We start from the raw sequence: 26679 nt of genomic DNA, 5'->3' as shown, positions 1-26679 counted from the left end.
TTTGACCTTCTTACCTCCCTCTTATAGAGACCATTGTGCTCACAAGATCCTGAATGGATAATCCAGGATAAACATCTCTCAGAATCATTAATTTAATCATACCTTTGCTATGTAAAATGACATATTCATAGGTGTGGAGATTAGAATGTAGACATCTCTGTGGGAGTATTATTATTCTGTCTACCATAAATGTGTTGTAGGTTTTTTTGTTTTGTTTTGTTTGGTTTGGTAGATTCTTGAGATGTTTTACATAGGTGGCTATGTGCTATGATCTGCATGTTTGTATCCCCCCACGAAGTTCATATACTGATATGCTAACCCTCAAAGGTGATGGTACTAGTAGGAGGGGTCCTTGGGAGATAATTATGTCATGAGACTGAAACTCTCATAAATGGGATCTGTGCTCTTCTGAAAGATTTTCCACAGATCTCAAAGCCCCTCCCACCAGGTGAGAATACAAGGAGTCTGCAATCCACAAGAGAGCCCTCAGCAAACACATGCTGGCACCCTGATCTCAGATTTCCAGCCTTCAGAACTAGGAAATACATTTCTGTTGTTTATAAATAGTCTGTAGTATTTTGTTATGGCAGCCTGGCACATTAAGACATTACGTCTTCTGCAAATAGATATTCCTTTATTTCTTTTCCCTGCCTTACTCTGTCAGGACTTCCAGTGCATTGTTGAAAAAAATCGGAGTGGTGAGAGTGGATATTCTCTCTTGTTCCTATCTGAGAAAACATACAGTCTTTCACAATTAAGTATGCCATTATCCATATGCTTTTGTTTTTAAAAGTTTATTTTATTGTTTTGTTTTGTTTTTTCCATTTCTTGAGTTAGATGCTTAGTTTACTATCTTTAATTATTTGGGGATTAATAATATATATTTAAGACTAAAATTTTCTTCTGAGTACTACTTTGGCCATATTCCACAAAACTGGTGATGTATTTATTAGTTTATAGAGAGTTTGTAATTCCTCTTTGACCTAAAAGCTATTGAGTTTTAAAATACGTATGTTGTTAAGTTTCCCAGCCTCTTTTTGTCATTTTAGGCTTCTGGCCTAAAATTAGGATAATTTCTGAACTTTTTCTTTGAGGATTTTACTGACATTTTATGACCAAAATTATTATCAATTTTTGCAAATATTCCACAGCAGGTATGTTTTCTGTTTTCAGAGAACAGAGTATAATCTAAATCAATTAGATCACTTAGGTCTTCAGTATCCTTATTTTTCCTTTTCCTTCAGTAGATGTATCATGAGGGATGAAAGAGAAGAAACTGAGTTATAGATTCTCATGCATTTCTTTCTGTTTTGCATCATGATTCTTGCAATTTTTGCCTTATAAAAGATACACAGATGCAGTATATCTAAGGCATATATTACTAACAATTAGTTCATCTTTCTGGATTTCACATTTTATTATTATAAACTGCCCTTAATTGTCTCACGTAAATCTTTTTACCCTGAATTCAATCTTGACTAATATTAGAATTGTTATACCTCGCTTCCAAGTATTTCTAGATTTTTTTATTTGGTTATGAACTGTTTTAACATTCAAACTTAAAAAAAATTTTTTCACACAAATATATCTTTTTTTCTCTTATGGTTTCTGGGTTTTTAGTTCTATTGAAGAACTCCCCCCACCCACCACCACCACTGATTAGTATTCTATTCTTTCAGATCATGATTTTTTTTGTCTTTTAGTAAGATTTTATAATTTTCTTTATAAGTTTCTTATTAAATGTATTTGAAAACATTACCATAGTTTTTATAGCTATTATGAAGAGAATTTTTGAATATTCCCTGTGATGATTAATTTTATGTGTCACCTTGACTGGGCTAAGGAATGCTGATAACTGGAAAAACATTATTTCTGTGTGCATTTATAAGGGTATTCCTGAAAGAGATTAGCATTTGAATTGGTGAAGTGAGTAAAGCATATGACCTCCCAGTGTGAGTAGGCATCATTCAGTCCTCTAAAGGCTAGAACAAAAAGCTAGAAGAAGGAAGAATTAGTTCTCTCTGCTTGAGCTGAGATATTCATTTCTCTTTTTGCCCTGGGACATGGACACTCCTGGTCCTCAGGCCTTTGGAGTCATATTCAGACTTACACCATCAGGCCCCTGATTCTCTGGCCTTCAGACTCAGACTGTATTATGCCACCACCAGTGGCTTTCCTGGTTCTCTAGCTTACATACAGCTGATCAGCAGACTATGGGACTTCTTGGCATCCATAACCATATGAGCCAACTTCCATAATCTACTTTTATATATCTATACATACCCTATAGGTTCTGTTTCTCTGAAAAACCCTAATACATTCCCTTTATAAATGTTTCTGCTATAAGAAAGAAAAGCTGTTGATTTTTAATGCTTATCTTACATATAGTCCCTCTTAAAATTCTAGTCTTCTGTTAAAAAACTAGACTCTCTCAGTGTTCTAGGTTTGTAATCTTATAAACTGGAAAGAAAGATACTTTTATTTTTTCCTTTCCAAAGTTTATCATACCAGTTAATTACATCCCACCACCCATCTTCTTTTTTTTTTTTTTAGTCTAATCGCATTTGCTAGAACCTCCAAGAAATGTTGAAAATTAATGGTCCTGATTCCTCATTTTAATTCACCAAGTGGGTAGTTAAGTTTGTCAAATGGTCATTATCATATCTGAGTAGTTTTCTACTATATTTTTTTTACCTACAGATTATATTAGACATGACTGCTGAATATTATCAAAGGACTTTTTAGCATCTACTTATCTGATCATGTAATTTTTCTACTTTAATTTGTTGGTATGAATTATGCTAACTGACTTTCTAATTAAGTCTCCTGTAAATTCCTGGAGTAAATCCTACTTGGTCAGTAGTCTAATTATTCACTTGATACACTGCTGGATTCCATATATTAATGTTGTACTTATATTTTTTACATCCAAATTCACAAGTTAGAAGGCCTGCAATCCCCCATACACTTCTTTGGTGCTATTTATGAAATTTGGAATATTTAAAGCAATGCAGAAATCATAAAGTAAACTGAAGAGCTTTTCATCTTTTTCCAGGGCTTGGACTAATTTAAATAACACATGTATAATCTGTTTGAAAATAATAACAGATGGCATTACTGAATGTTTTATTAGCTATAAACACATTCATGTACTGACTTATGTTAAGTAATGATTCAGTTGTGCGTTCACCTTGTCTTGGTGCTTTTTCAACAGATCTCTATTCGCCTTACTAATTTCTTCTTTGTCAAACTCTTCAAGTTTTCCACTTTGTGTAGAAGTTAATCTGGTTAATTTGCATTTTGATAGGAAACCATCCATTTGCTAGTTTCAAATTTGTGTATACAAGGCTGCATGTCGATTCTCATTATCCTTTTAAACTCAGACATACCTTTGATTCTGTCTCCTCCTTCTTTGCTAATCTCAGTTGGAACTGCTCTCCACTTGCTTCCTTAATCAGACCCAAGAAGAGTTCACCTTATTTTCTTGTCTTTACAAAAATCAAGTTTATAAATGTATTTATCCTTTTTTGTTTGCTTGCTTTCTATTTCTTTAGTTTTAACGTTTACCATTGTTGTTTCATTTTCCTAAGTTTCTTCTGGTTTATTTTATTTTTTTTTTAATTCTTTCAAGATGTGAACTAAATTCCTGGGCTAGTCAGGAATCTTTTAGTTCTCATATCTAAATCTTCTCTTTAAATTCAGCTTTGTAATACTAACAATTGAGTGGAACACATGAATTCTAACTGGATCCTAGATCAGACTTTATTAATCAGATAAATTCCTTATAAAATTTTTTTGGTACTTGGGGAAATTTTATATGGGCAATATATTACTCGAACTACTGTTTATTTTCTGAAGAGTGACGATGGTATCATGGCTATGTAGGAGACTCTCATTTTTACAAAGGGAAAACTGAACTGTTTAAGCAAGAAATGTTATGACACCCGCAAATTCTTTTTAAATGTAGTTTATGAGCTGAACTGCCACCCCACAAAAAATTCATATATGAAGCCCTAACCCCAGTACCTGAGAATGTATCTGTTTTGGAAATAGGGACTTTAAAGAGCTAACTAAGTTAAAATGAGGCCATTATTATGGTAGGCCTAATCCAATCTGACTGCTGTCTTTTTAAAAAGAGATTAGGACGCAGGAAGAGACACCAGGGGGACGCACACACAGAGAGACACAAGTGATAAGGCAGCAAGAGGGTGGCCATCTGCAAGCCAAGGGGAGAGGCCTCAGAGAAAACAACCCGGCCAGTACCTTGATCTTGGACTTTCAGCCTCCAGAGCCATGAGAAAATAAATTTCTGTTGTTTAAGCTAGCCAATCTGTGGTACTTTGCCACGAAAGCCCTAGCAAACTAACACAAATGGTTCTGGGGGGAAAAGAATAAATATAAGGAGAGAGACAGAGGGCAAAAATGGCAAAATGTTAATGTTGCTTATCTAGCCAGAGGGCATCTGGATGTTCATTATCATTCTTTCAACTTTTATGTAACTTTGAAGTTTTCCAAAATAAAACATTTGAGGAGAAAAATTACACACACACACACGTTTGTATTTGTGTGCTAGGGCTGCCGTAACAAAACACCAAAGACTGGCTGGCTTAAACAACAGCAATGTACTTCTCACAGTTCTAGAAGCCAGAAGTTGAAGATCAAGGTGTCTGCAGGTTTCAATTTCTCCTGAAGCCTCTCCTTGGCTTGCAGGTGGCTGCCTTCTGACTATGTCCTCACATAGTTTTTTTCTGTGTGTCCCTATCCCTGGTATCTCTCAGTGTACTCAGATCTCTTCTTATAAGGATACCAATCTGACTGGATTAACTTAATCACCTCTTTAAAAATCACCTTGTCTCCAAATGAGAATACATCCTGAGATGCTAGGAGTTAGAGACTTCCGCATATGAATTTTGTAGGGACACAATACAGCCCATAACATGATAATCCTTTCTCATTATCCTTGCCCTTACAGTCTTAAGGCCAAATCAAAAATTTTAATTCTATCATTTCTTTACTACTTTTCCAGCTATTTGTTTCTCTTTCTAGAATTTCTAGTACGTTCAGGACAGGTGTAAAACTGCCTTCTGCCTTATGTACCCATGAGCTATACATAAGGATTTACACTTTTTGTGTGTGGTTTTTCTCTATTGTTTATTCAATTTGATTTCTTAGGACCATGACTTAGCCCCCGTATAACTGATCTCTTTATCAGTTTGTCTTCTACAGGAATTCAGATTTTTTTTTTAATTCCTCCAACTATATTTGGGCTCTAATTGTATTTCTTTGAGAGTTTTTGTGACTTTGCTAAAGTCTTCTTTCCTATAGTCTATTAATTCCGTGTTCCACAGAAGCTTCCTGTTCAACTTATTCAGCTTTGTTTTCCTCTCTCAAATTACTGAATTCCTTTCATTGTTCCTTGCCGACTCATAACTGTTCCCCCAGCATCCAGACAGGTCAAACTACTGGCATCTATTACAGAGTAAAAAACCAGCAGGTAATAGAAAACATGGAAATTTTCAGCACCAAGTACCAAACATGTTAACAAACTTAACCCTTTGTTGAAGCACCCAAAGGAGGTTTTTGAGTCTGCCCAACAGTTCAGTTCTCCTGTATACAGATTAACAGGACTGAATTGCCCCTCTAAGCACAAAGTGAATAGGAAGGTGTCATATATTTCAATAAGATACAAAGGATTCTGCTAGCTGAGCTCTCTTAAGCAGCCACCTAAGGCTTAGACAAAAGGCAAATCACTGGCTTTATCATGTGCCTCAGATTTTGCTCAATGCCCCAAAGAAAATGAACTTCCCTATCTCCACAATCTCCTGGGTATCTACAGAACACTGCAAACCTCAGACCCCCTTCCTTGGCTCCACCAGTCTTCACACTTAGCTTATTCTATTGCTCCAAAGAAGACTTACGGGAAGGAAGAGTCAGGAACATGGGTTAAAGCCAACACTTTCCTACATTCATAGTTTCACACTGCACTGTATCTCCCCATTCATAACTAAGATTATTAATAACAAAATATTTTTAAAAAATAACAACTAGTCAAATTAGCTTGTTTAAGCCCAATAATCCTATTGAAGCAAGGATTTACCTACATTTTAGGGAAAGTTAAGTGTTTCAAACCCAGGTACATTTGCATGAATGCTACAGTCTCTTCATAACTAACACTGCCTCCTACTTTCATATTCATTTGTGTGGCCTCAGGCACACAAATCTTTTGGGACCTTATTTTTCCATCTGTGAAATGGTGATGCTAATACCACCTGCCTCACAAGGCTGTTATATAAACCTAATGAGTGAATGAAGGCATACAAAGTTTACAAAGATTAGAACAGTGGCATACAATGTTCAGTAAGTGTTAGCTTTAGTATTATTATTTATTTGGCATCTGGTAGCTTAGAAATATAAATTTTTAAGCCTATATTCTCACATAATTCAAAAGAATCTCAAGGATCTGGCACTTATCAGGTCCACATATGGCTATTATGACAATTTTTAGTAATATGTCTGATTATTCAACCTGCTCACTGCAGCATCGAAAAGCTAACATGACCTGTCTTATGGTCACATTGTAAAAGTGGGTTCTTCACAACAGTCATTTTGAATCTAATCACATTTCTTTATTAGAAAAGTTCAGAAGTCAAATATTGTATTTTGTTGTAATTTTTTTTAAAGAATTAAATTTCTAAACTAATTGGCTATTTATTAAATGGCTTCTAACAGTAGAGAAGGTAGCACTAGTTCAGGTGTGAAAGATAAAGGACTTAACCGTGACAACAACTCAAAAACTGGGAAAATTAAACATACCTGAACAAAGGCAAAACAAATACAATCAAGCAAAAGTCTAATCCGGGATTCTCTATGAAAAGTACCATCAAGAAGCAAAATGATCTAGATCATTTAAGAAAGTACTAAAAGATGACAAACCTTATAAATGTTTAACTAACTAAACTATTTTCAGCACTACTTTTTTTTTTTTGCACCTAATGATGAAACACTTTATTTTGTAACAAGGTATCTGGAAAATGAAGCTGCATTTGGGGCACATTAAGAGACGAGGAATGATCCATATTCAGTGAGTACAAAACTCAATTACAGAATTATTCCTTAGTATTACCAATTAAGTAATGCTTAATAGAAACATGATTTGCCACACTAGAAGGTTAGGAGTGAAACACAACAGAATTTAAACAGACAGATACAAATGTAGCACTTATCTGTATTAAGAAAAAAAGTTGGAAAAATCAAATACTGAGGAAGAGCTCTGGCTTTAAGTACATTTCACCTGAAATCCAACCAGAAAGCCAGTCCATTATTTTTTTTTAGCAATTCATTGTATGAAAAAAAAAAATAATGAATGCTATACGAATTCAGTGACAAAGATTAGTATACTACATAAACATTTAAAGTTTAGTATTTTGAAGCAAAGCCAATAGTAAGACTTTAGAAATGTGTACACTTTCTATTTCATAGTTATGTATAAATCACCCTGTGACATTCTTGGGCAAGATGTACATGATGACCAAAAATCTACTGATTATGAGGCAGGCAAGCAATGTGAGTTTTTCAAGTAGACTATTTGATGCTCTCCACAACTTATGAAATGAGATTGTTCTTTTTCAGCAATTCTTACCCAATAGCATTCTATTAGAAAGGAAAAAATACTCAAGATTTCAGGTTAAATATGTGCTACCCATTTATGCTACTGCTGCTGGTTATCTGTTTTTATTTGTGCTATTGCATATAGCCAAACTTTGCAAAGAGATATACAAGTCAGTCTTTGGCAACTACCAAAAAATAGTTGTTTTGTCAAAAAATCATCAATAATTTGGTAAAATCAGTGGGTAAAAGTTTGATAAGCTGCAGCAGAGCAGAATAACCTACAAAAAAAAATTAACATGTTGCTTTTGATCAGTCAGCATTCCAGAACATTACATACATTTTTATCACCACAATAATCAAATTAAATGCACCTATAAAAAAGGAATCACCTTACTATCTCATCTGTGAAATGAGGCTATTAGCCCCAAAGATTAACAGATATGCAGAAGAATTCAGTGAGATAAGTATTCAAAGCTAATAATATAACGTTTGGTAGAATAAGTACTTAATAAATAGTTGACATCACCAGTAGTACATATATTCAAATTCCAAAAGAGAGATGTGATCCTGCCTCAGGTCGGCATCCCTGCTGTTCAGGAGGTTTAAGAAAATCATCTTAATCTTGAAAGCAATTAATTCTATCCTCACATATGCCAAGAGGACCAATCATTACAAATGAACACATCAATCCAATATTGAATAATTTTATATACATAGAACACAGAAAAACAATCACATTCTTGAGATAAGAAATCACCAAAGGAATAACAAAAAAACTTTGAAATGAAAATGGAAGTTTTTAACTTACTGACTAACTAGGTCAGACCCCATCTTAGAGCCATCATCAGCCTCTTCTTCCATATCAGAGTCCATACCATTGTCACCTTATGAATGACATAAATGACATTAAAAAATTAAAAGCATGTTTATAAAATGTCAGAATGATTTCATCATTATACAAAATATGTCATCTATAAAAGTGATGCAAATTAAAGAACTTGACAGTTGTTGAAGGATGACATTTTTAATTGCTTATATTTAAAATGATTTATACATGTATACATCTATTATCAACAATTACAGATTCCATCAAGCCATTTTACATATAAAAAACACATTATCTCTGGAAATTAAGTCTCCATTTTTTTTGTTCCTTCTCTTGTGATGCTAATGCTAAAATCTTTGTAAAGTTAAAAAAAAAATGCTTAAAAAAGCCAAAATTTATAGGGAATGTATCACAAAGAAGAGTCATATTTCAGGCAGACAGATAAGGTTAGCAATCTGCAAGAAATTTTTCTAACTGTGCATCTGAGTCATAGTACAGGAAAAACAGTACACAACAGGTAATTAAAAGCAGTAAGAATCTAAAGCAGAAAATAAAAAATTATTTTAAGAGATGTCTTTGCCTTCTCAATAATTAACTGTTTACAGAATTTTGGGAAAACATTTCTTACTTCATTTGCTTACTGTGCACAAACTTATGTTCTTACCTATACAGTTGATTTGGAAATACCATACACACATCAAAAAGTCAATTCTTGAGATGCTATTCTGATATGTAAACTATATTTCTGTACAAACAGAAGTAAAAATACTCAGTGATTACCCAATAATGAAGTTAAACAGTCAGGTAAGAAAAAGAATACCTCAGGATTTATGCTAAATATAGTATTAAAGTAATAATAAGTTAACAGAAGGTAGAAATGTGCATTCTTACCCTCAAGAATCTTCAAGATTTTTTTTTCAGACAGGAGCTCTAACTGTTCCTGGCACAGTTTTTTAATTTCTTCTATTGAACAGTTCTAAAGAAAATGACATTTTAAAAAATGCATTTGTGTAATACTGTACCAACATAAACTAGAAAACAGCAATCATTAAGAAAAAAAGTCTACTCAGCAAAATCTTACAGTAAAACAAATTAAAAGCCACATAAATCTTTCATCCCATGAGGGATGAACTCTGAATAACTGCCAGTCACCATGCAAGCCTTATAATTTATAGAGAGTTGATGGAAATATATAAAATCATGTTTATTATGGAAGAAAGAACTAAAGAGTAAGTCAGGTGCCCAGATAGTCTCAATAGCAATCTATTTATATTACATAATTCCTCTAAAGGCTTAAATGTTCAAGACCTGGCTCCATACAGCTTAGATAGATATAATGTTGGGTTTAACTTGTCCAAGCCTTATTTTCTGTAAAAGTAGAATACCACATATTTCTCTCGATAATTTTCAGAAACAAATATATGAAAACATTTATGAATTTAATGAAATACAAGCTGTTACCAACTATCATTGTTACTGTTACACAGCAGTATGTTATTTCTTAAAAGCATCAGAAAGAATCATTATACTTCTAATTTAGTTACTTAAATTGCCTATCTTTAATAGAATTATTTCCAGCAGGTCAAAAAACTCCTTATCTAAATACAATAAATTGCCCCATTTCTTCGTGGCAAATTTTGAAATATACAAGGCCTTTTATAGTTCTCCAAAATTCCTTTTTTATATCTTTTTGGAGTAGCTTGTTTTAGTTGAAAACACCCAGTTATAATTTCCATTAAGTAAAACGACTGTTACAAAAAAGGTTTTTGTATATTTCTGTATATATGTATAGTTTGATAATGCATGAAATACCTTTAACACATCAGGAAGCATCTTCTGTAACTTCTTCTCTCCTATGATACAGAAACACTGCTGAAGCATTTCTTTTTTGTCTGATATATAGAAACTGACTGGTTTTAATGCTACAGTCAGGTCCAATCCACCTTCTTCAAGGTCACTGTGCTCCGCCAAGAATAATTCCTTTTCCAGAGTTGGCAAAAGATACTTGGTTTCCTAAAAGAGATAAAGAACCATAAAATAATAGAAATACATGTATAATGTCATACATTTTCATTTAATAAATTCTTCTGCACTAAACATTTCCAAATACCTTGTTTGCACAGATTATTTACTTAAAACCATAGGAAAAAATATTTAATTGCTCAGTATTCTTTGATCTCACTCTCCACACTGTAACTCAGTAAGTTGATCTAAAAGGAAGAGATAATACCTTAGGACACACAAATGAAACTATACCCAATATCTGACTGTATCAAAATACAACCTGTTTTGTACACTGTTACCAGAATGGATTTTATAAAATGTACATACACTCATCCTCCCCATTTATAGTCTTCATGACTTCCCTCTGTTCTTACAATGATACAGCCTATCTGGCCTTTCAGGCTCAGTCTGTTCCAGACACAAGGACTTTTTTTGAATTACTCAAACATAACGTGTTTTCCCTTCATCTCATACAGGCAGGGCTTCTGTACACATTGTTCTGTCTAGAAGAGCCTTTCCTCCCCACGTCCCCTACCACACTATATTCCCAAGATGAACAAACTCAGAAGTCAATTTAAAGGTCATTTCCTCAAGAACATCTTCCCTAACTATACAGGTTAGGTAGGTTTCCTTTTTACATTTTCTAATGCAATTGTTTAAAAAGTAGTTTTAAAACAGGCCAGTTTTAAAGACTACTATGATAATTAGACTGAAAAAATAAAGAAGATTAGATCTTGTTTTAATGGTTCACAAAGTAACTTAAGTGTTAGCAAGGATGTGGAGAAACTGGAAATCCCATACACTGCTAGTAGGATATAAAATGTTGCAGCTGTTTTGTTTTGGAAAAGTTTGGTATTTCCTTATAAAGTTACCATATGCTCTAGTAATTCCATTCCTAGATGTATATCCAAAAGAAATGTAACCATACTGTCTGCACAAAAACTTGTACACAAATGTTCACAGCAGCATTATTCATAATAAATGTCTATCAAGTGATAAATGAAAAAATCAAATGTGATGTTAGCCATACAATGAATATTATTCAGCTATAAAAAGGAATGAAGTACTGATAGGTTTAACAACATGCAGAGACTCTGAAAAAAGATTATGCTAAGCGAAAGAAGCCAGTCATAAAAGATCATGTATGATATGATTCCATTCATATAAAATGCCCATAACACAGAAATCTTTAAGTCTATAGAAATACAAACTGAATTAGTGATTGCCTAGGGATGGAATGGGGTGCGGGGTATTAGGAATGACAGCTCAAAGTTACACAGAGGGTTTCCTTAGGGGATGATGAAAATGTTTTAAAATTGACTAAGCAATAGTTGCACCACTCTGTGAATATACTCAAATCTGTGAACTGTGTACTTTAAATGGCTGAACTGCACAGTATGTGAATTATATCTCTATAAAACTGTTAACAACAATAGGGAATGCGATACAAAACAGACAAAATGTCATTGTCGAAATTCTAGGTGTTATCTACATGCCTAATACGTAATAATTCCTTTTTTTCCTTCATAATTATACTTACTTCTCATTAGAAGTAGGGTTTAGTTCTGTATGCAAATGTCTACAAAATACTTAGCATTGCTGGTATCCCATCATAATGAAGAGTACTGAAGATATCAAAACAATTTAAGATAGGAATGGTGATATCCAAAATGAATCTAGAAGAGGTGGAAAAACTGAATAGATCTATAAATAGCAAAGAATTTGAAAAAGAAAAAAAGGGGGTGTTGAGTTAAGAGGGGAAAAAAAAACTACCTCTAATAAAACCCACCAACCCCAGACAGCTGTATGGACCAATGGTCAGATTCTGACAAACCTCTGAGAAAAAGATACAAACTACTCTGGAAACACAGAAACAATGCAAAGCTTTCCAACTCAATCCATGAGGATAGCATAATCTTGATACCAAAATCAGACAGGATAACTACAAAAATAAAAACTAAAAGCTGATTTAACTTAAGAACATAGACACAAAAGTAAAAATACTGAATTTCAGCCGAGTGCAACAACCAAATCAACAAGTCAAATAGGACTGATCCCAAGACTGCAAGGACAGTTAAATACAAGTTAATTTATCAATAACATTACATTATCAGATGAAAGCAGGAAAATTGCACGATCATCTCAACAGAATGCCATAAAAGCATCTGATAAAACTCTACAATCCTCAGCAAATTAGGAATTAAAGAAAATTTCCTTAAGTTGATCAAAGGTATCTTTCAGAATCTATGGCAAGTATACATATTGGTGGAAAACTAGCTATCTTCCCTCAATAGAAGAATGCCTACCATCAATGTCTGTGTTCAACACTACACTAAAAGTCTTAGGTAACACAAAAGAGCAAAAAAATAAGAAATATTAGGGCAGAAAAAGGGACCAAACTCACTCTTAGCACAAATTTTTCTCAGTGAATTTTAAATTACTAATTAATAATATGGCTAGATATAAGAAATTACATAAAAATAAATGGCCTTCTTTATTCCATAACTCCCAGCTTAAGAGTTGCAATGTTAAAACATATTAGAAGAAAATACAGAATAGTTTTATAATCTTGGAACAGGAAAGGTTTTTCTAAGAAACACAAAATTCTGAAGGCAAAGGAAAAGAATACTTGACCACAAAGAAACCAAAGTTTCAATATACCATATAGACAAAAGATAGGCAACATTTACACTATATGTTACACAAAAGATTAGAAGCAGGACTCTATGAGAGATTCAGAACTTATCAGCAAAAAGTTGAAAACCACCAAAAGGAAAAATAGGCAGAGCATATATATATTCAATTTACATAAGGACTCAAATGGCAAATAAAAATATTAAAATGTTCAATTTCACTATTAATTGGGAAAAGATACATGAAAATATTAATTTCACCCATTAAGCTAACAAATTTTTTTAATGTATAGTGAAAATTTGCAGAAATGGGTATTTTTATATACTGTTTAGACTACAAATCAGTAAAGGCTCTTTGAGAAAGCGTTTGGTGGTTCCCACCAAATCTTTTAAAATGCATACTTTGACCTAGCAATTTCACTTGAGAGTCTAACCTAATGTAATTCTTGCACAAGATACATGTAGGGTGCCCATTTTCAGATTATTTCTGTAATAGCAAGAAAACCGGAAAAAAAAACTATTGATCAATAAAGTTAAAATGGAATATCTTGCAGTCACTTAAAAATAAGGTACCGCATACAGAAAGACCCGCATCCGAACAATCCAGTGGTATTATATAATTCAATGAGGGGGAATATCACAATACAACTTTTGTGTAGGAACTTCAGCACACATACCTGACAAGAATTAGTGAAAAGGCTGGATACCAAACTATTAACTGGGAGGCTTAAAGAGAGACTCCACGTTTTTCCCTTCATTTCTAGGTTGTACATATTTCAAGTATGTATTATGCATTTGTTTTATTATTCATCATAAAAAAACTTTTTTTAAAAAAATGGCAATATCTTGGGAGGTCGATGGAGCATAAAGAACATGGCTTTTATAATGAGATACTGGTTTCAAATGTAGGCGTTATTAACAAACTGTGACTGTGGTTAAACTTCCTGAACCTCCTTAACCTCTGAGCCTCAATTTTCTCATCTCCTAATGTGGATGAAGAGAGAAATAAAGCGTGGTTTGCAAGGGAACTGAAGGCTAGCTCCTGACAGACTTTTCAGGGAGACTCAGTGGAAGGAGTGGAAGGGGACAAAAGCAATATGAATTAGATGATCAGCAAATGCAGACACTTTCAAGTTCAAGACGTGGGTGTACAGAGTTCACCCGGATTTAAAGCACGGGCCGCTAAAGATCCTGTAGGATCGCAGCGCTAACAGAGCCGGCTCCGCATCCCGCGGCCACATTCTGCTCCTAGCTCGCCTTCTTCGAAAACACAGCAGCTTTGAGAAGCGGCGAAAACGGCGCGCACGCACCTGCAGCAAAGAGCCCGAGACACTGGAAGATGAGTCAGTGCTCCTCCGCTTCCGGCGCTCGCTGCGCTCCACGCCGCTCCCACCGCCCGCGACACTTCCACTGAAGCTGGTGTTCCCACAGCAAGTGACGCTCCCGCAGCCGCTGGCGCTCCCGCAGCCGCTGGCGCTCCCGCAGCCGCTGGTACTTCCACTGCCGCTGCTAGCGACGGCAGGGGCCAGGTCCGGCGCCGCGAGCAGCGCCGCCGCCGCCTCCTGACCGCTTCGTTTGCGCCGCTTCTCCCGGGAAGACTTCTTCCCCGTCATGATCCCTCCGCTGCAACCATTCGGGGAAAGCCCGCCGCCTCTAGATCCACCGAAAATCCGCTGCAGCAGCGGGCTCTGGCGTCGCAGCTTTGACGTCACTTCCGACCGCGTTGTTGACGCCAGGAGGCGGTTCTGGGGGGCGGGGCCGGAGCCAGCCTATCACTTTGCTCCTGCGAGCCGGGGAGGTCCCCGTGAGTGTGCTGGAGGGTGAGCAGCTTGGCTGGTTTTTGTTGTTTGTTTTCATACGTTTGCAAAGGGCAGAAAGTGGAGCGTTACAACATGTCCTTTGCCTTAGTGATATTGCTTTTCAATCTTTGTCAATATACAATACGCAGTAAGGTAAAAATGTAGTTTTTTATTCTCCAATTTCATTTGTCCTTCACTAACAGTAAAGAAAATTTAGGGAAAATCTCATTATCATCATCACCTGAATATTTTTTATCAGTGTCTTTAGGAAATTGTGCAGGAATAGGGTCTTGTGCTTCTTGTTTTTCCCTATTAACACTAATTCCTAGGCATTTCTTTTTACTTCTAAAGGCACTTGGCGCTAGTATTATGGTTATTTTCTTTAATATTCAGATACTGGCATTTAGGTTGTTGACAGTTTGTCACATCCCAGAATAATGCCGCTGTAAATAACTTAAGGAAAAAAATTACATTATTTTGGACCCAAAATAAAGAAATTGAACAAAGGATATTAGCATCTTATTTTTTTTCCTGTTTAATCGAATTCCTTTGAAAAAGGCTGAGACAACTTAAAATGTCACTCATAAACTGAAATCTTTTTTAAAAATTGTTCTAATTATGTGATAATATTAGAGTTTTAACTTCGATTCTTGAATTACAGTGTTGAACACTTTTCTGCTGATTGAAACACTTTATTTCTTCATCATCAAGTGGTCTGATATTAAGTTTAGCCATTTATCTACTGAAATAAATACAGCAACCTTCTAAATGTAAATTACTTATGTTAGGGAAAGGAATAGGAAAAAAATATTATTGGCATATCAGTGTTCCTAACTTTTCTCTCTTCTTTCTTTGCTCAGAAATTGCCTTTTCATGCTAGTTCTTAGTTTTGAAGTTTGAAGAAGAAAACAAAGAGTTTAGGTATTACAGAGATCCCAGACCATTTTTAGAAAGGATTTGAGGCAAGAAATGCAGAAGAAAAGGAGCAATGTGTGAGGGCAGCAATGGAAAAGAATAGAAGAGAATTTAGGGAGTATTTCTGGGGATTATGTATTTCCTGCACAGAGTGCATGAGGAACAAGGAAAGAGTGAATGAGTTTTGAAAACAGATTGTGGGTCATAGTTTATAAATGTTAGATTTTGTGGGCTGTTCTGCTAGGATTTTAGATCTAAATACAGATCAGTTTTTAAAGTCAGGGATCAAGAACACATAAAAAACTGTCACTATTTGGCTAGGGTGGCATCAGCTGGGACCTTTAGCCACAGGAAGAAAAGGGAAGGGCTGGGCAACACTAGCTGGGTGATAGTAATTTTGTAACTTTCATGGAGGTGATATAAAGCAATTCGAAAAAGAAGCCTCCCTTTGACCACATTCCCTGCCTGTCTGTCACTCAACAACTGTTTAATTAAAGTGGCCTGAAGCAAATATGGCTGCAGGGGTAATCTGAGCCCTGGGAAAACAGCTGTCTCCACTCCCCATCCCTTCTAAGGTAAATGCTGGGGCCAGGCCCACTGTGCTCTCAGGAGTTCAGTATTGGCCTCATTAAGTATTATGCCTGAAAGGAAAAGGAGTATTATGTTCACAGACATAATAAATACATAAAGCAATAACATATAACCTTACTATGACCTTAATTATGTCCCTCCATATTTTATATACAGAAACCCTAACTAATCCAATGTAACTATTTGGAGATAGGGTGTTTAAGGAGGTAATTAAGGTTAAATGAGGTTGTGAGGACAAGGAAAGGGCTTTGACTCGGTGTGAATACATCAGAGACATCAGAAGGTTGGCTTAGAGTCAGTGAGATGCCATTGTCTATTTAGGTTGAACCATGTGAAATTGCCTTTTTTGTAGGTCAAAACTGTTGACAGTTTGATATGGATCAACCAAACATTGTAGAGCCTAAGAAGCCCAACACTAAATACTGTTATGGACTTAAAGCTCTGCAAAAAAATGCAAAACTGCTTTTCTGCCCTAGAACAAATATGTGGGAGGGTGGACAGAGATTGGGATTTATAAACCATTTTCATACCTACTCTTCAGCAGCCCAGTGAGCGTTAATCACAATGATTGCCTAGAGACAGAGTGCATTAATGCTGGGGCCAATCAGTACTTCTCTGGAATTTTATAAAGAGACACTAGGAGAGAAATTTGCTCTTTGGCCTTAAATGATGAGCTGTAAGTAAATTACCTAATAGCTGCTAGTTGTCATGTTCTCTGTCCTAGGAAGGATGCTAAGAAAGACCAATAAGAAATGCTTTCTGAAACAAGACACAGAAAATCCTAATGGTGTCATTTTTCATGAGTGAGCCAATAATTTTTTAAATTAAGCTGATCCTTACCTTCTATTATTTGCAACCTATAGTCCTAATTAATACAACATACAATATGTCAGATCTTCTGTGACCTGAACAGTACTTTATTCTGCTGCCCCATATCTTTTCTAGAAATGCACCCTCCAAACCTGTTAAAAAAAACTCGACCTCCACTGATCTTAACCACATCTAAGTTTTCATTTTAAGCATCACTTCTTACTTAAAACCTTTCAAATCACTTCCATTCTAAACCCTGCTAAAATCAGCCACCTTTTTTTTATACCTGCTGTTCTCACTATAGAGCAACCAAAACTCTTTACTACAGGCCCTTGCTCAGTATCTTCTTCAAAATACTGTTAGTTCTCATAAACAGAGGTCATATATTACATATCTTTGTAGTCTCAACAAATAATACAGTATCTGAAACATGCTAGAGACTCAGTGCTTGTTAAACTCTGAACTGGGAAGCTGGGGATCCACACAGAGCTTCTTTCTGTGTCACCACTGTGGTAAATTGCATTAATGGCTCCAGGTCTTTCCTTCTCCTTGTATTCACACCCTTTGCTGTATAATTTGGTAGTGGCCTTCTGGCACAGAGTAGAGACATAGTTCCCTGCCATTGGAGTCAGCCATATGACTTACTTAAGCCAAGGGGATGTAAGCAGATGTGCAGCAAGCAGAGTCTCAAAAAAAGCTCGGGCTGGTAGGATAGTTCACTCTTGTGCTTCCACTATCACCATGAAAATTATATACTCAGACTAGCCCATTGGTCCCCAGAGAAAAATGAGACAAATAGGGCTGAGCTGCCCCAGCTAAGCTATCTAGTCAAGCCCAGGCTACAGCAGAGTCATGAATGAACCTAGCCAGGATCAGCCAAGCCCCAAGCTTGTAATTGCTGAGCTAAATAAATGCTATTGTTTTTGTTACTGTTTTTTTGTGCTGTACTGTTGTAGTTATGGTTAACTAATATGCACGCTTTCTAAACTCCCTTTCCTTGTATTTCTATGCTGGTTATGAGAAGGGTCTTCAAAGCTGGTTTGATATCAAATGAGTCACTATTCAGTGCCATAACTTGGAATTGGTAGATCTGATTCTTACGTTCCAATGGTAATGCCTTTATATTTCATGGTGAGATTCTGTGGCATTATAAAGAAATGTAAGGATATTTGTGTTTAGAATTTCAACCAAACAATTCTATTAAAAAAAAAATCATCAGGACAACCCCCCACCCCCAAATAGGCATTTTTTTCCCCCTGTAGCAATAAAATCTAATACTTTTCCTTTTGAATGTTCTTTGTCTTCAGCAGTCACTTTTATTGTAAAGAAAATGCAAACCTTGCTTTTCTTTGAAAGGAATGTTCGATAAGTACTTATTATGTGGCACATACTTTGCTGGGCTTTTACACAAATATCTTATTATTCTGTTTTATGATTTTATGAAATACCAATGTACAGATGATTGAACTGGGACTGTGGTTAAGCAACTTGTCTTAATTCATTAATAAGTGGTGGAAATGTCATTGAAATATATGATTTTTTAACTCCAAATCCAATACTCTTTTAGTATATTACATTGCATTTCTGGTTGCTTTTACTATTGAAATTTTAAGTGATGTTGAAATAAGCAAACATTTCTTGAAAGTATTGGTTCCTTTGAGGACACGAGAATGAAAGAAATGTAGTTTGAGGGCTTGTTTCAGGCCACCTTCTATGTATCAAACTTACATGCCACTAGCAGCCACCATAGTTGGTATTATGACAAAGTGGCTACACAAATTGAGATTTTCCTCTAAATTGATGTCCAGGTTTCCCAACGTAATTTATTAAATATAATTCCATTTGTTTTGTTGCTACTGACTTATCAAATAAAGATTTATTGGCCTCTTTCAGTTTCTTCACCTATAAAAGTAAGGTTATGAGCAATGCTTGCCCCATAGGGATAATGAGGATTAAACAGAACTAGCATAAAGTAATTGCTTAATGCATGCTGTCTAATTTACTTAAATTTGTTCTTTGCAATGCTGCTCAACTGGTTGGTTTTAAATCCAGTTGCAAACCATTGTGTAAACATTGCTAGATTATATGCCTTAAATGTAGAGTGATGGTCTCTCTCTCATATCTAATGAAAATATCATTGCCATTTGGATATTATACTTTTCTGATTTATTACAGTGTGTCCAGGAACTCCAAGGTCAAGTTTTAAGTCCTAGCACCTCGTCTTAGGCCTAGGATCAGTATCAACCTACCTTCTTTACAGAAGGATGTTGGTTAGCTTTCTCCTCTAAAGCTGCCATTACCCACCTTATTCTGAAGGCTGTTTTCCTTCTTGACAGGCAACAGAGTGGCTCATTTGTTGCCCTCAAAATAAAGATGGTGCCTTTTTCAGTATCCCTGGAAAGCAAGTATCCTAATTTTAAATATTAAATAAATAAAACCTGTTAACCACTTTGGGAAGCAGACAGAAAGGTAGAAAAATAAAATGTTAAGAAAAGGAAAATTTTAAAAATGTTCCCTTATCTTTCTTGAGATGGTAACTAGAATTGCACTTTTTACTCTCCTAATCTTCTTTAGTTAAGACAGGGGAACATCTTTCAGAAAGCTCAGATATTATGCAACCAAGTAAAACAACCAAACCAAAACAAACAAAAAACTAGTACTCATCACCTATTCTTGCTGCAATAGTTTAATCTCAGCGTAACCAAGCTTTTGGATTTGGTTTATAGGAAATAGATGTGGCAGTCACATTCTAAGAGGGCCACCAAAGATCCTTCTTCCTGGTATTCACAGCCTTCTGTAATCCACTCTCCTTGAGTAACTTAACTTCCAACCAATAGAGTATCTTGGTGTAAATTATAAAGATCCTTACGTTGGTCCTGCTGCTAGCCAACTTGCTCCCTTGCTAACTTTGATGAAGCAATTTGCTATGTCAGGGAGCCCCACAAGGAAGAAACAAAAAAAATGATGGCAGCCTCTGGCCAACAGCCAGATAGGAACTGAGGTCCTTAATGCAACTATCAAAAAGAACTGACTATTATGTAAGCGAGCTTGAAAATGCATCCTTTCCCAGTCCAGCCTTCAAATCAGACCCCGGTCTTGGCAGTCACCTTGATTGCTGCCTCATAGTAAACAAAGAAGCAAAGGAACCAGCTAAGCTGTGGCAAGATTACTCACTTACAGAAAATTTGAGATAATCAACGTGTTATCTTAAGCCACTAGGTATTGGGGTAATTTATTGAACAACAATAGATAACTAATACAGTATGGTTATAAGCATATGTTCTACAAATATAAAATGGGGGTATTTCACATTCTGGACTGGCCAACACACTTCAGAGTCAATGATATTAAAAAAAAAAAAAAGATGAAGGAACTGTTCCCGATTAAGAGACCAAAGAGGCATGTAAATAAATAACTAAATACAATACATGAACTTTGATTATTTAGATCCTTTAGAACAAGAGTTTTTTTTTAATGTTTTTATTCTTAGAAAATGCATAATTAAGTATTTAGTTGATAAGAGTGATATTTGTAACTTATTTTTAAATAATGTCAAAAGAAAGTATTAACTATCGGGATAAAGCAAATATGGCAAAATGTTAACAATTGCAGAACCCAGTTGGCAAGTCCATGAGTGTTCACTGTACTTTCAATTTTTCTGTCTCTATGAACATTTTCATTAAAATATTGAAAGGAAACATGAAAAAGTGATGTTAAATGGGAGAGTCTTCAAAATTGTATTTATAATCACAACCACACTGTGTGCTGTAAGACTGAATGTGCCCCCTCAAAATTCAGATATTGAAACCTAATCCCCTGTGTGATAGTATTTGGAGGTGGAGGTCACAAGAGTGGAACCCTCATGAATGAGGAGTCCCTAGTGAGCTCCCTGCTCCCTTCTGCATGTAAGGACACATGGAGAAGATAGCATCTAAGGACCAGGAAGTGGGTGCTCAGAAAACACCAAATATGCCAGTGCCTTCATTTTGTACTTCCCAGCCTCTAGAACTGTGAGAAATAAATGTTGTTTAAGCCACCCAATCTATGGTATTTCTGTTTTAGCAGCCAGACTGAGACACAGTGTATAATTTTCTATAGGAAAGTGCATTAAAAATTAGAAGAATTATAAATTATTTTCTAAAAGGATTTAATAACATCTCCTAATCTCAGGTGGGTAAGGTATATCTTAAGACCTCTAGGAAGGATGATAATGTCACAAATGATCCTCTATACATTTGATTATTTCTTCACAAAATAACCATAAGATACACAGTGATAACTGCTAAGGAAGCTATAACCCAGTCTTATCCCCAGAAATATCTTTGTGAAAGAGTTTGTCTCTAGTTATGCTTCTTCCATCATTTAAGCAGATTATGAGGTAGATTAAAAATTTTATTGCATTGCTACTTAGTTATAAATTCAGCTAGTTGTGGGAAAAAATCACAATAACATGCTCATTTAAAAAAATGTAATGCCAGAGGGAATATAATAGTTATGAAATAGAGACAATGATAACTTAGCTCTTTCGCTGGCAATTGTTTCTAATGCAATATGAAGGACATTAATTCTAAGACTTAGCACTGAAGGTGATTTGGCAATATGTATCAAGTTTAAAAAATGAGCATTCACTTGACCCACCAATTCCAAGTATAACATGTAGCCTAAGAACTAGTAAGACACTTGTGAGATACACTATAGCACTGCTTGATAGCTGAAAATTGGAAACAATGTCAGATAATAGGAAATGGGTGCATCCAAATAATGTAAATTATATTTATTAAGGTGGAAATATGTATACTGTATGTCAAGTTTAAAATCAGTTTACTGAACGATGTGTATCAATCTTTTTTTAAACATGTTTACATACCAATTGATACAGCACAAGATGTCTCTGGGTAGTGGAATTACAGGCAATTTTTAGTTAATGTATGTGTTTTATTCAATGAATTTGTATTTTTATATTAAGAATAAGGTATTGAGGGAATCATGGAAAAAAGTAACTAAAGAAGAAAAAAATATTTAAAATAATTAAATCACCACCTAACACTTTCAAGTGGGAATTTTGTTCCTTTTTTGCTAAACTATATTTTGTTAATTTTTCTTCAGTAAACATGAGATAACAGTATAATAAGTGGTTATAAAAAGGCTTGTACAGTAATAAGAAGCAAAGTGTTTACCATTTGCCACTCCTTACATTTTGGAGAGTAAACTCTTATTGTTAACCAAGCCTCTACATCCTACCATTATTCAAAGGTAACTAGTATTTCAAAATATTGCAGATAAATTGCACTTACACTTGCACCCTAAACATGACAGGTTTACAAGAAAGCAGTGTATTTGTAATGGAACTAGGCTGGCTTGGGTTATACTCAGTATACACTCAGGTTATATAACTTTGTCATTTAACTTTGACTTAGCCGCCTAAATACCAATTCAACAAAAAGTAAAGCATGGGTAACTAATGGAACCAGCAAACAGAATATTTAAAGTCTGGGTACACACTAGAAAATTGCAATTTAATACTTAGCAAAATATACATCCCGTTGATTTATATTTTATCCATTCTCTTTTGATATTCCAAAAGTTATTCCTTGGATTAATCTAGACAACTGAAACCATTTCCTCCCTTATTGGGGAAGAATTGTTCTTCTTAGACTGCAATTTGGCAGTAAGCCAGGAAATTCATAGTTCTATATACCATAAATGTTGGGTACACTGCTCACTAATTTAGGCTAAGTACTTGTGAAAAGATCTCACCAACTTTTCAGAATAAGAATAGTTACACTTATGTAATTGAAGTTCTCTTAGAGACAATAAAATATGTAATTAATGGGATGGTTCAATCTTTGTGTTAGTTGCTAGGATGTTCATAGACAAATTCGTGACTTCCCTCCTCCCCGCCCCCCAGGAGGTATAGACTCTTCCTTTTTTCCATCATGATTCATCCCACTATCTTTACTTCTGCAAAGAGATAACTTTGCCTTACATTTAAGAGGATTTGGGAGGTAAATATCAAAGTGTTAATTAGCACAGTACCTGGACCATGTTAGGGGCTTAAAAACAGTAATTTCCCGTATCAGTCTCTGGACTTGCAAATGACAGTTTGATGTATTCTTGCTCCAACAATTGCTGGATAATATTCAACACATTCCAAATTCTCTCTGATATAATGGAAATGATCAAAAATAAACAATCAAATATGAAACTAGAATGAACAATGAGTTACTCAAATAGTGAAGAGCAAAAGAAACTAGATCATAAGCCTGTAGTCAATTCGAGCTTCATCTGTCTGAACTGATACACAATCTAATACAGCTCAGTAATTTGTTTTTATTACTTCATCTAAAAATGAGCCATCGAACAAACTTTCTATTTACAAAGGACTTAAGTGAAGACATTATTTTATATCTTTTCAATATATGGAATAATTTATAACAAACTTAATTTAAAAAATTCTAAAGTAGTTGTCCTAAAACAAGACCTTAAAATGAATCAGTGCTGTCAACAGAATCCAACAATGAAAATGAGTAGAGCAGAAACTAAATAAAAGACAATGACCAACAATTAACAGTTTGAGGTATATACGTAGTAAAAAAAAAAAAAGATTACATAAATAAAAGCCCTTGTCTTCTCCCAGGTGGCCAAGGTAATTACACCACTGTGATGGTTTTGTTGTTGCTGATCATAACTCATTAATGCTAAACTCTTAAACTCGTAAAAACCTACTGTTACACAGGAAAAATCTCACACTTCATCAGTGCAAAAATTTTATTTCTCCTTTGTTTCCCCTTCTTCCCCACTTTACAAGTTCTGAAATTTTACTTAATCCACAGCATTCGTTTTTATCATCTGTAATCAGTCATGTAAAATGTGAGGGAAAAACAACCCACTATCAATTTAAAATCTCAGTCCCCTATCTCACTGTTATAGCAAATTTAGGATAAGTCTACAGCACTCACTTACTTTAGCTGGTTCTGATACCGAGGCATACTTTTTTATTTGAGAATCAACACCTAAAGACTTGGCTAATTGTACAGCATTTGAATCATCACTGATAAGTGTCCCAAGAGCCACAAGAAGTCTAAAAGTGGCTTCTAGGTCTTGTACAACTTCCAAGACTGTGCTAATTACTGACAAACATTGAGCTTTCCCTTCAATGTTGTGGTCTTTATGAAAACAAACAGAATAGTTCAGGGTCAGTGTAGCCAGAGCAATGTGAATGTTCTTATTGCTCCCTGATTTCAGTTCTATTGCATAGGACATGAGTGATTCCCTCTGGGACAGCATGAGCTTTTGTCCTGCCTGGCCAGCAAAACAATTGCAAAAAGTCCTGAGAGCAAGCAGCTGGTTTGCTGGCTTTCCTTTAGGGTTCAGAAGACTGATAAGATGGCTGCTGAACTGAGTCCCTTCTTTCTCATTGCAGAAGTTCTCATTCACACTGGGATGTTTAATTGACAACCGAAGAATGTCAAGTGCAGGAAAGACAATATCTATTAAAAAGAACAATTCATTAATGTTAAAAAATTTAAAATGTTAAAAATCATATGTCTGCTTTACAAAATGCGTCTATTTCTGAAACATCTGTTAACTGATTTTTTCTCTTTATAGAGATTGGATTTATTACTACAAGATAGATAGATAGATAGATACTTTAAAAATACAGTATCTCTCCTGGGTTATTAAAATACAGTGAGTATTCAATAAATCCTTATGGAAAGAATAGGATTGGAACCTTGCTTTTAAAAAATCCTAAAACAAGACCAAAGAGGGAAAGTTCTTTACAGAAGAATTCCAGTTGACAAATGCTAATAAGATGCTTACATGGGTTGGTGGAGAGCTTTATATTTAAGGAGTTGGGTAGACACCATCTGAATAAATGCACTAAACAATCTTAGCATCAATAAAAGTGAAGACAGCAGAAATTATAGGCCCTATGATATAAAGGTAGTATGTAGCAACATTTATAAAGGATATTCATCTGAAAAAAACTATTGAACCAGATTTTAATTATGTCTAGCAGGAAAAACAGAGATACAAGAACACATTATGTGATCAGCCAAATCCAAAATATGGGACATTTTGTAGGAAAAATGTTTAATTCCAATAAATCAATTATGTGAAAAAATAATAGGGAAGAGGCCACTTTTGGAATAAAGAAGAATTAAGTAAATTAACTAGATCAAAGAAAAAATACTTATAGCAAATGTTTGTAGCCTATGGTTAACAGGTCACAAAGAGTTTCTTGGATGGCTTGCAGGGGATCCACAAATGCTCTGAAACAGCATACAGAATGGTCCATGTATGGGGATCATTACAGTACCTTCAGATTCTCATAAGGTATGTAACCAAAGCAAGACTATGAATTACAGTGCTACAATGGATCCTTTCGTGAAGTTTTTCACGATGCCAATTTCAACTACCCATGTTAACTTTTATTTAATCTAGAAACACCAGTAGTATGGATAGAAATAAAAAGATATACTCTCTGTTTTCTAGTTACATTTTAAAGAATGTTTCTGTACCTTCAGGCCAGTTAACAGCTTTCCACAAAATCTGAAGTTGCTGGGCTGTGGGTTTTTCTGAAGAATTATTACATATTAGAGATAGTATCTTTTCAAGAAGTACCAAGTCATCCTCAGTTAACTTCTTCTCTTCAGAGGCAGTTCCATTAAGTTCCTTCAGTTTACCTACAACCCAAATCCAAACCTTCAATATTCTCTGACTGTAATTAGCCAGATATAACACATCAATGCCAATACTTTCAATAAGAGTACGCTACTACACACCACAGGGAGGTAAGACTTCACAGCAATTATCGAAGACCATAAAATAAGAATAGGCCTGTGAGTATTTTTAAGCTGAGCACAATATAGAAAAAAAGGTTACTGTGATGATTTTTATTTTACCTATTATCTTCTAAGATCTTCTAAAGCTTTCTGCTTTGAATAAGTTTTGAGTATATCATATTTGTTATCATTTTGAATGGTTTTCAAAGCAGTATTATATATCATATATACCCAAGTACAAGTCAATCTCCTACTTTCTCAGTGAGAAAATTTGTAACTTTTAGCCAACTTATGTCAACTTCTACAACTGCCAGTAAAAAATAGTCAAAAAGTTAAATGTGTATTTATAATATTTAATTTATTGACTTCATCTGCACATTTGACATCAAATTATTTTTAAAACATAATTAATAGAAACACTGCCTTTCCACCATATTCACATTTTATGAAACAATTTCTTTCAAACTCTTCACAAGCATCTTCACTATCAGCATCCTTGTCAACATTAATGCTACTGTGAGTCATCTAACACTATTTCCTCAAAAAATCTTTATCTCGAGGAATAAAAAAGCCCAAATTCCCATCACAAAAGGTTTAAGATAAACTATCCAACAAGTGTACAAATTTTTATCAGTAATAACTGGAAACTGAGACCTATTTCACTATTCTTTGGCATTAACAATTGCTTAACACTAACAATTATTAAA

The 26679-nt window shown here is 34.9% G+C and overlaps 2 protein-coding genes across 2 annotated transcripts in view; both read right to left on the bottom strand.

The window, feature by feature from the left end:
* The window catches only part of CAAP1 (caspase activity and apoptosis inhibitor 1), a 44329-nt gene extending 29543 nt beyond the window's left edge, over positions 1 to 14786 (bottom strand). The window contains exons 1-4 of the mRNA XM_010985506.3: positions 14382 to 14786; positions 10247 to 10447; positions 9326 to 9410; positions 8417 to 8492 (exon numbers count right to left, since the gene is read on the bottom strand). Coding sequence (XP_010983808.2) covers positions 8417 to 8492; positions 9326 to 9410; positions 10247 to 10447; positions 14382 to 14684 — 665 coding nt within the window. The 5' untranslated portion in view covers positions 14685 to 14786. The remainder of the gene's footprint in view (positions 1 to 8416; positions 8493 to 9325; positions 9411 to 10246; positions 10448 to 14381) is intronic.
* A 9154-nt stretch (positions 14787 to 23940) lies between these two features.
* Positions 23941 to 26679, bottom strand: part of PLAA (phospholipase A2 activating protein) — a 33314-nt gene continuing 30575 nt past the window's right edge. Inside the window, exons 13-14 of the mRNA XM_010985503.3 lie at positions 25709 to 25873; positions 23941 to 24676 (exon numbers count right to left, since the gene is read on the bottom strand). Coding sequence (XP_010983805.3) covers positions 24111 to 24676; positions 25709 to 25873 — 731 coding nt within the window. The 3' untranslated portion in view covers positions 23941 to 24110. The remainder of the gene's footprint in view (positions 24677 to 25708; positions 25874 to 26679) is intronic.

The sequence above is a fragment of the Camelus dromedarius genome, chromosome 10, assembly GCF_036321535.1.
Source record: "Camelus dromedarius isolate mCamDro1 chromosome 10, mCamDro1.pat, whole genome shotgun sequence".
Classification (NCBI taxonomy): Eukaryota; Metazoa; Chordata; class Mammalia; order Artiodactyla; family Camelidae; genus Camelus; species Camelus dromedarius.
This window is presented reverse-complemented; position numbering and strand designations above follow the sequence as displayed.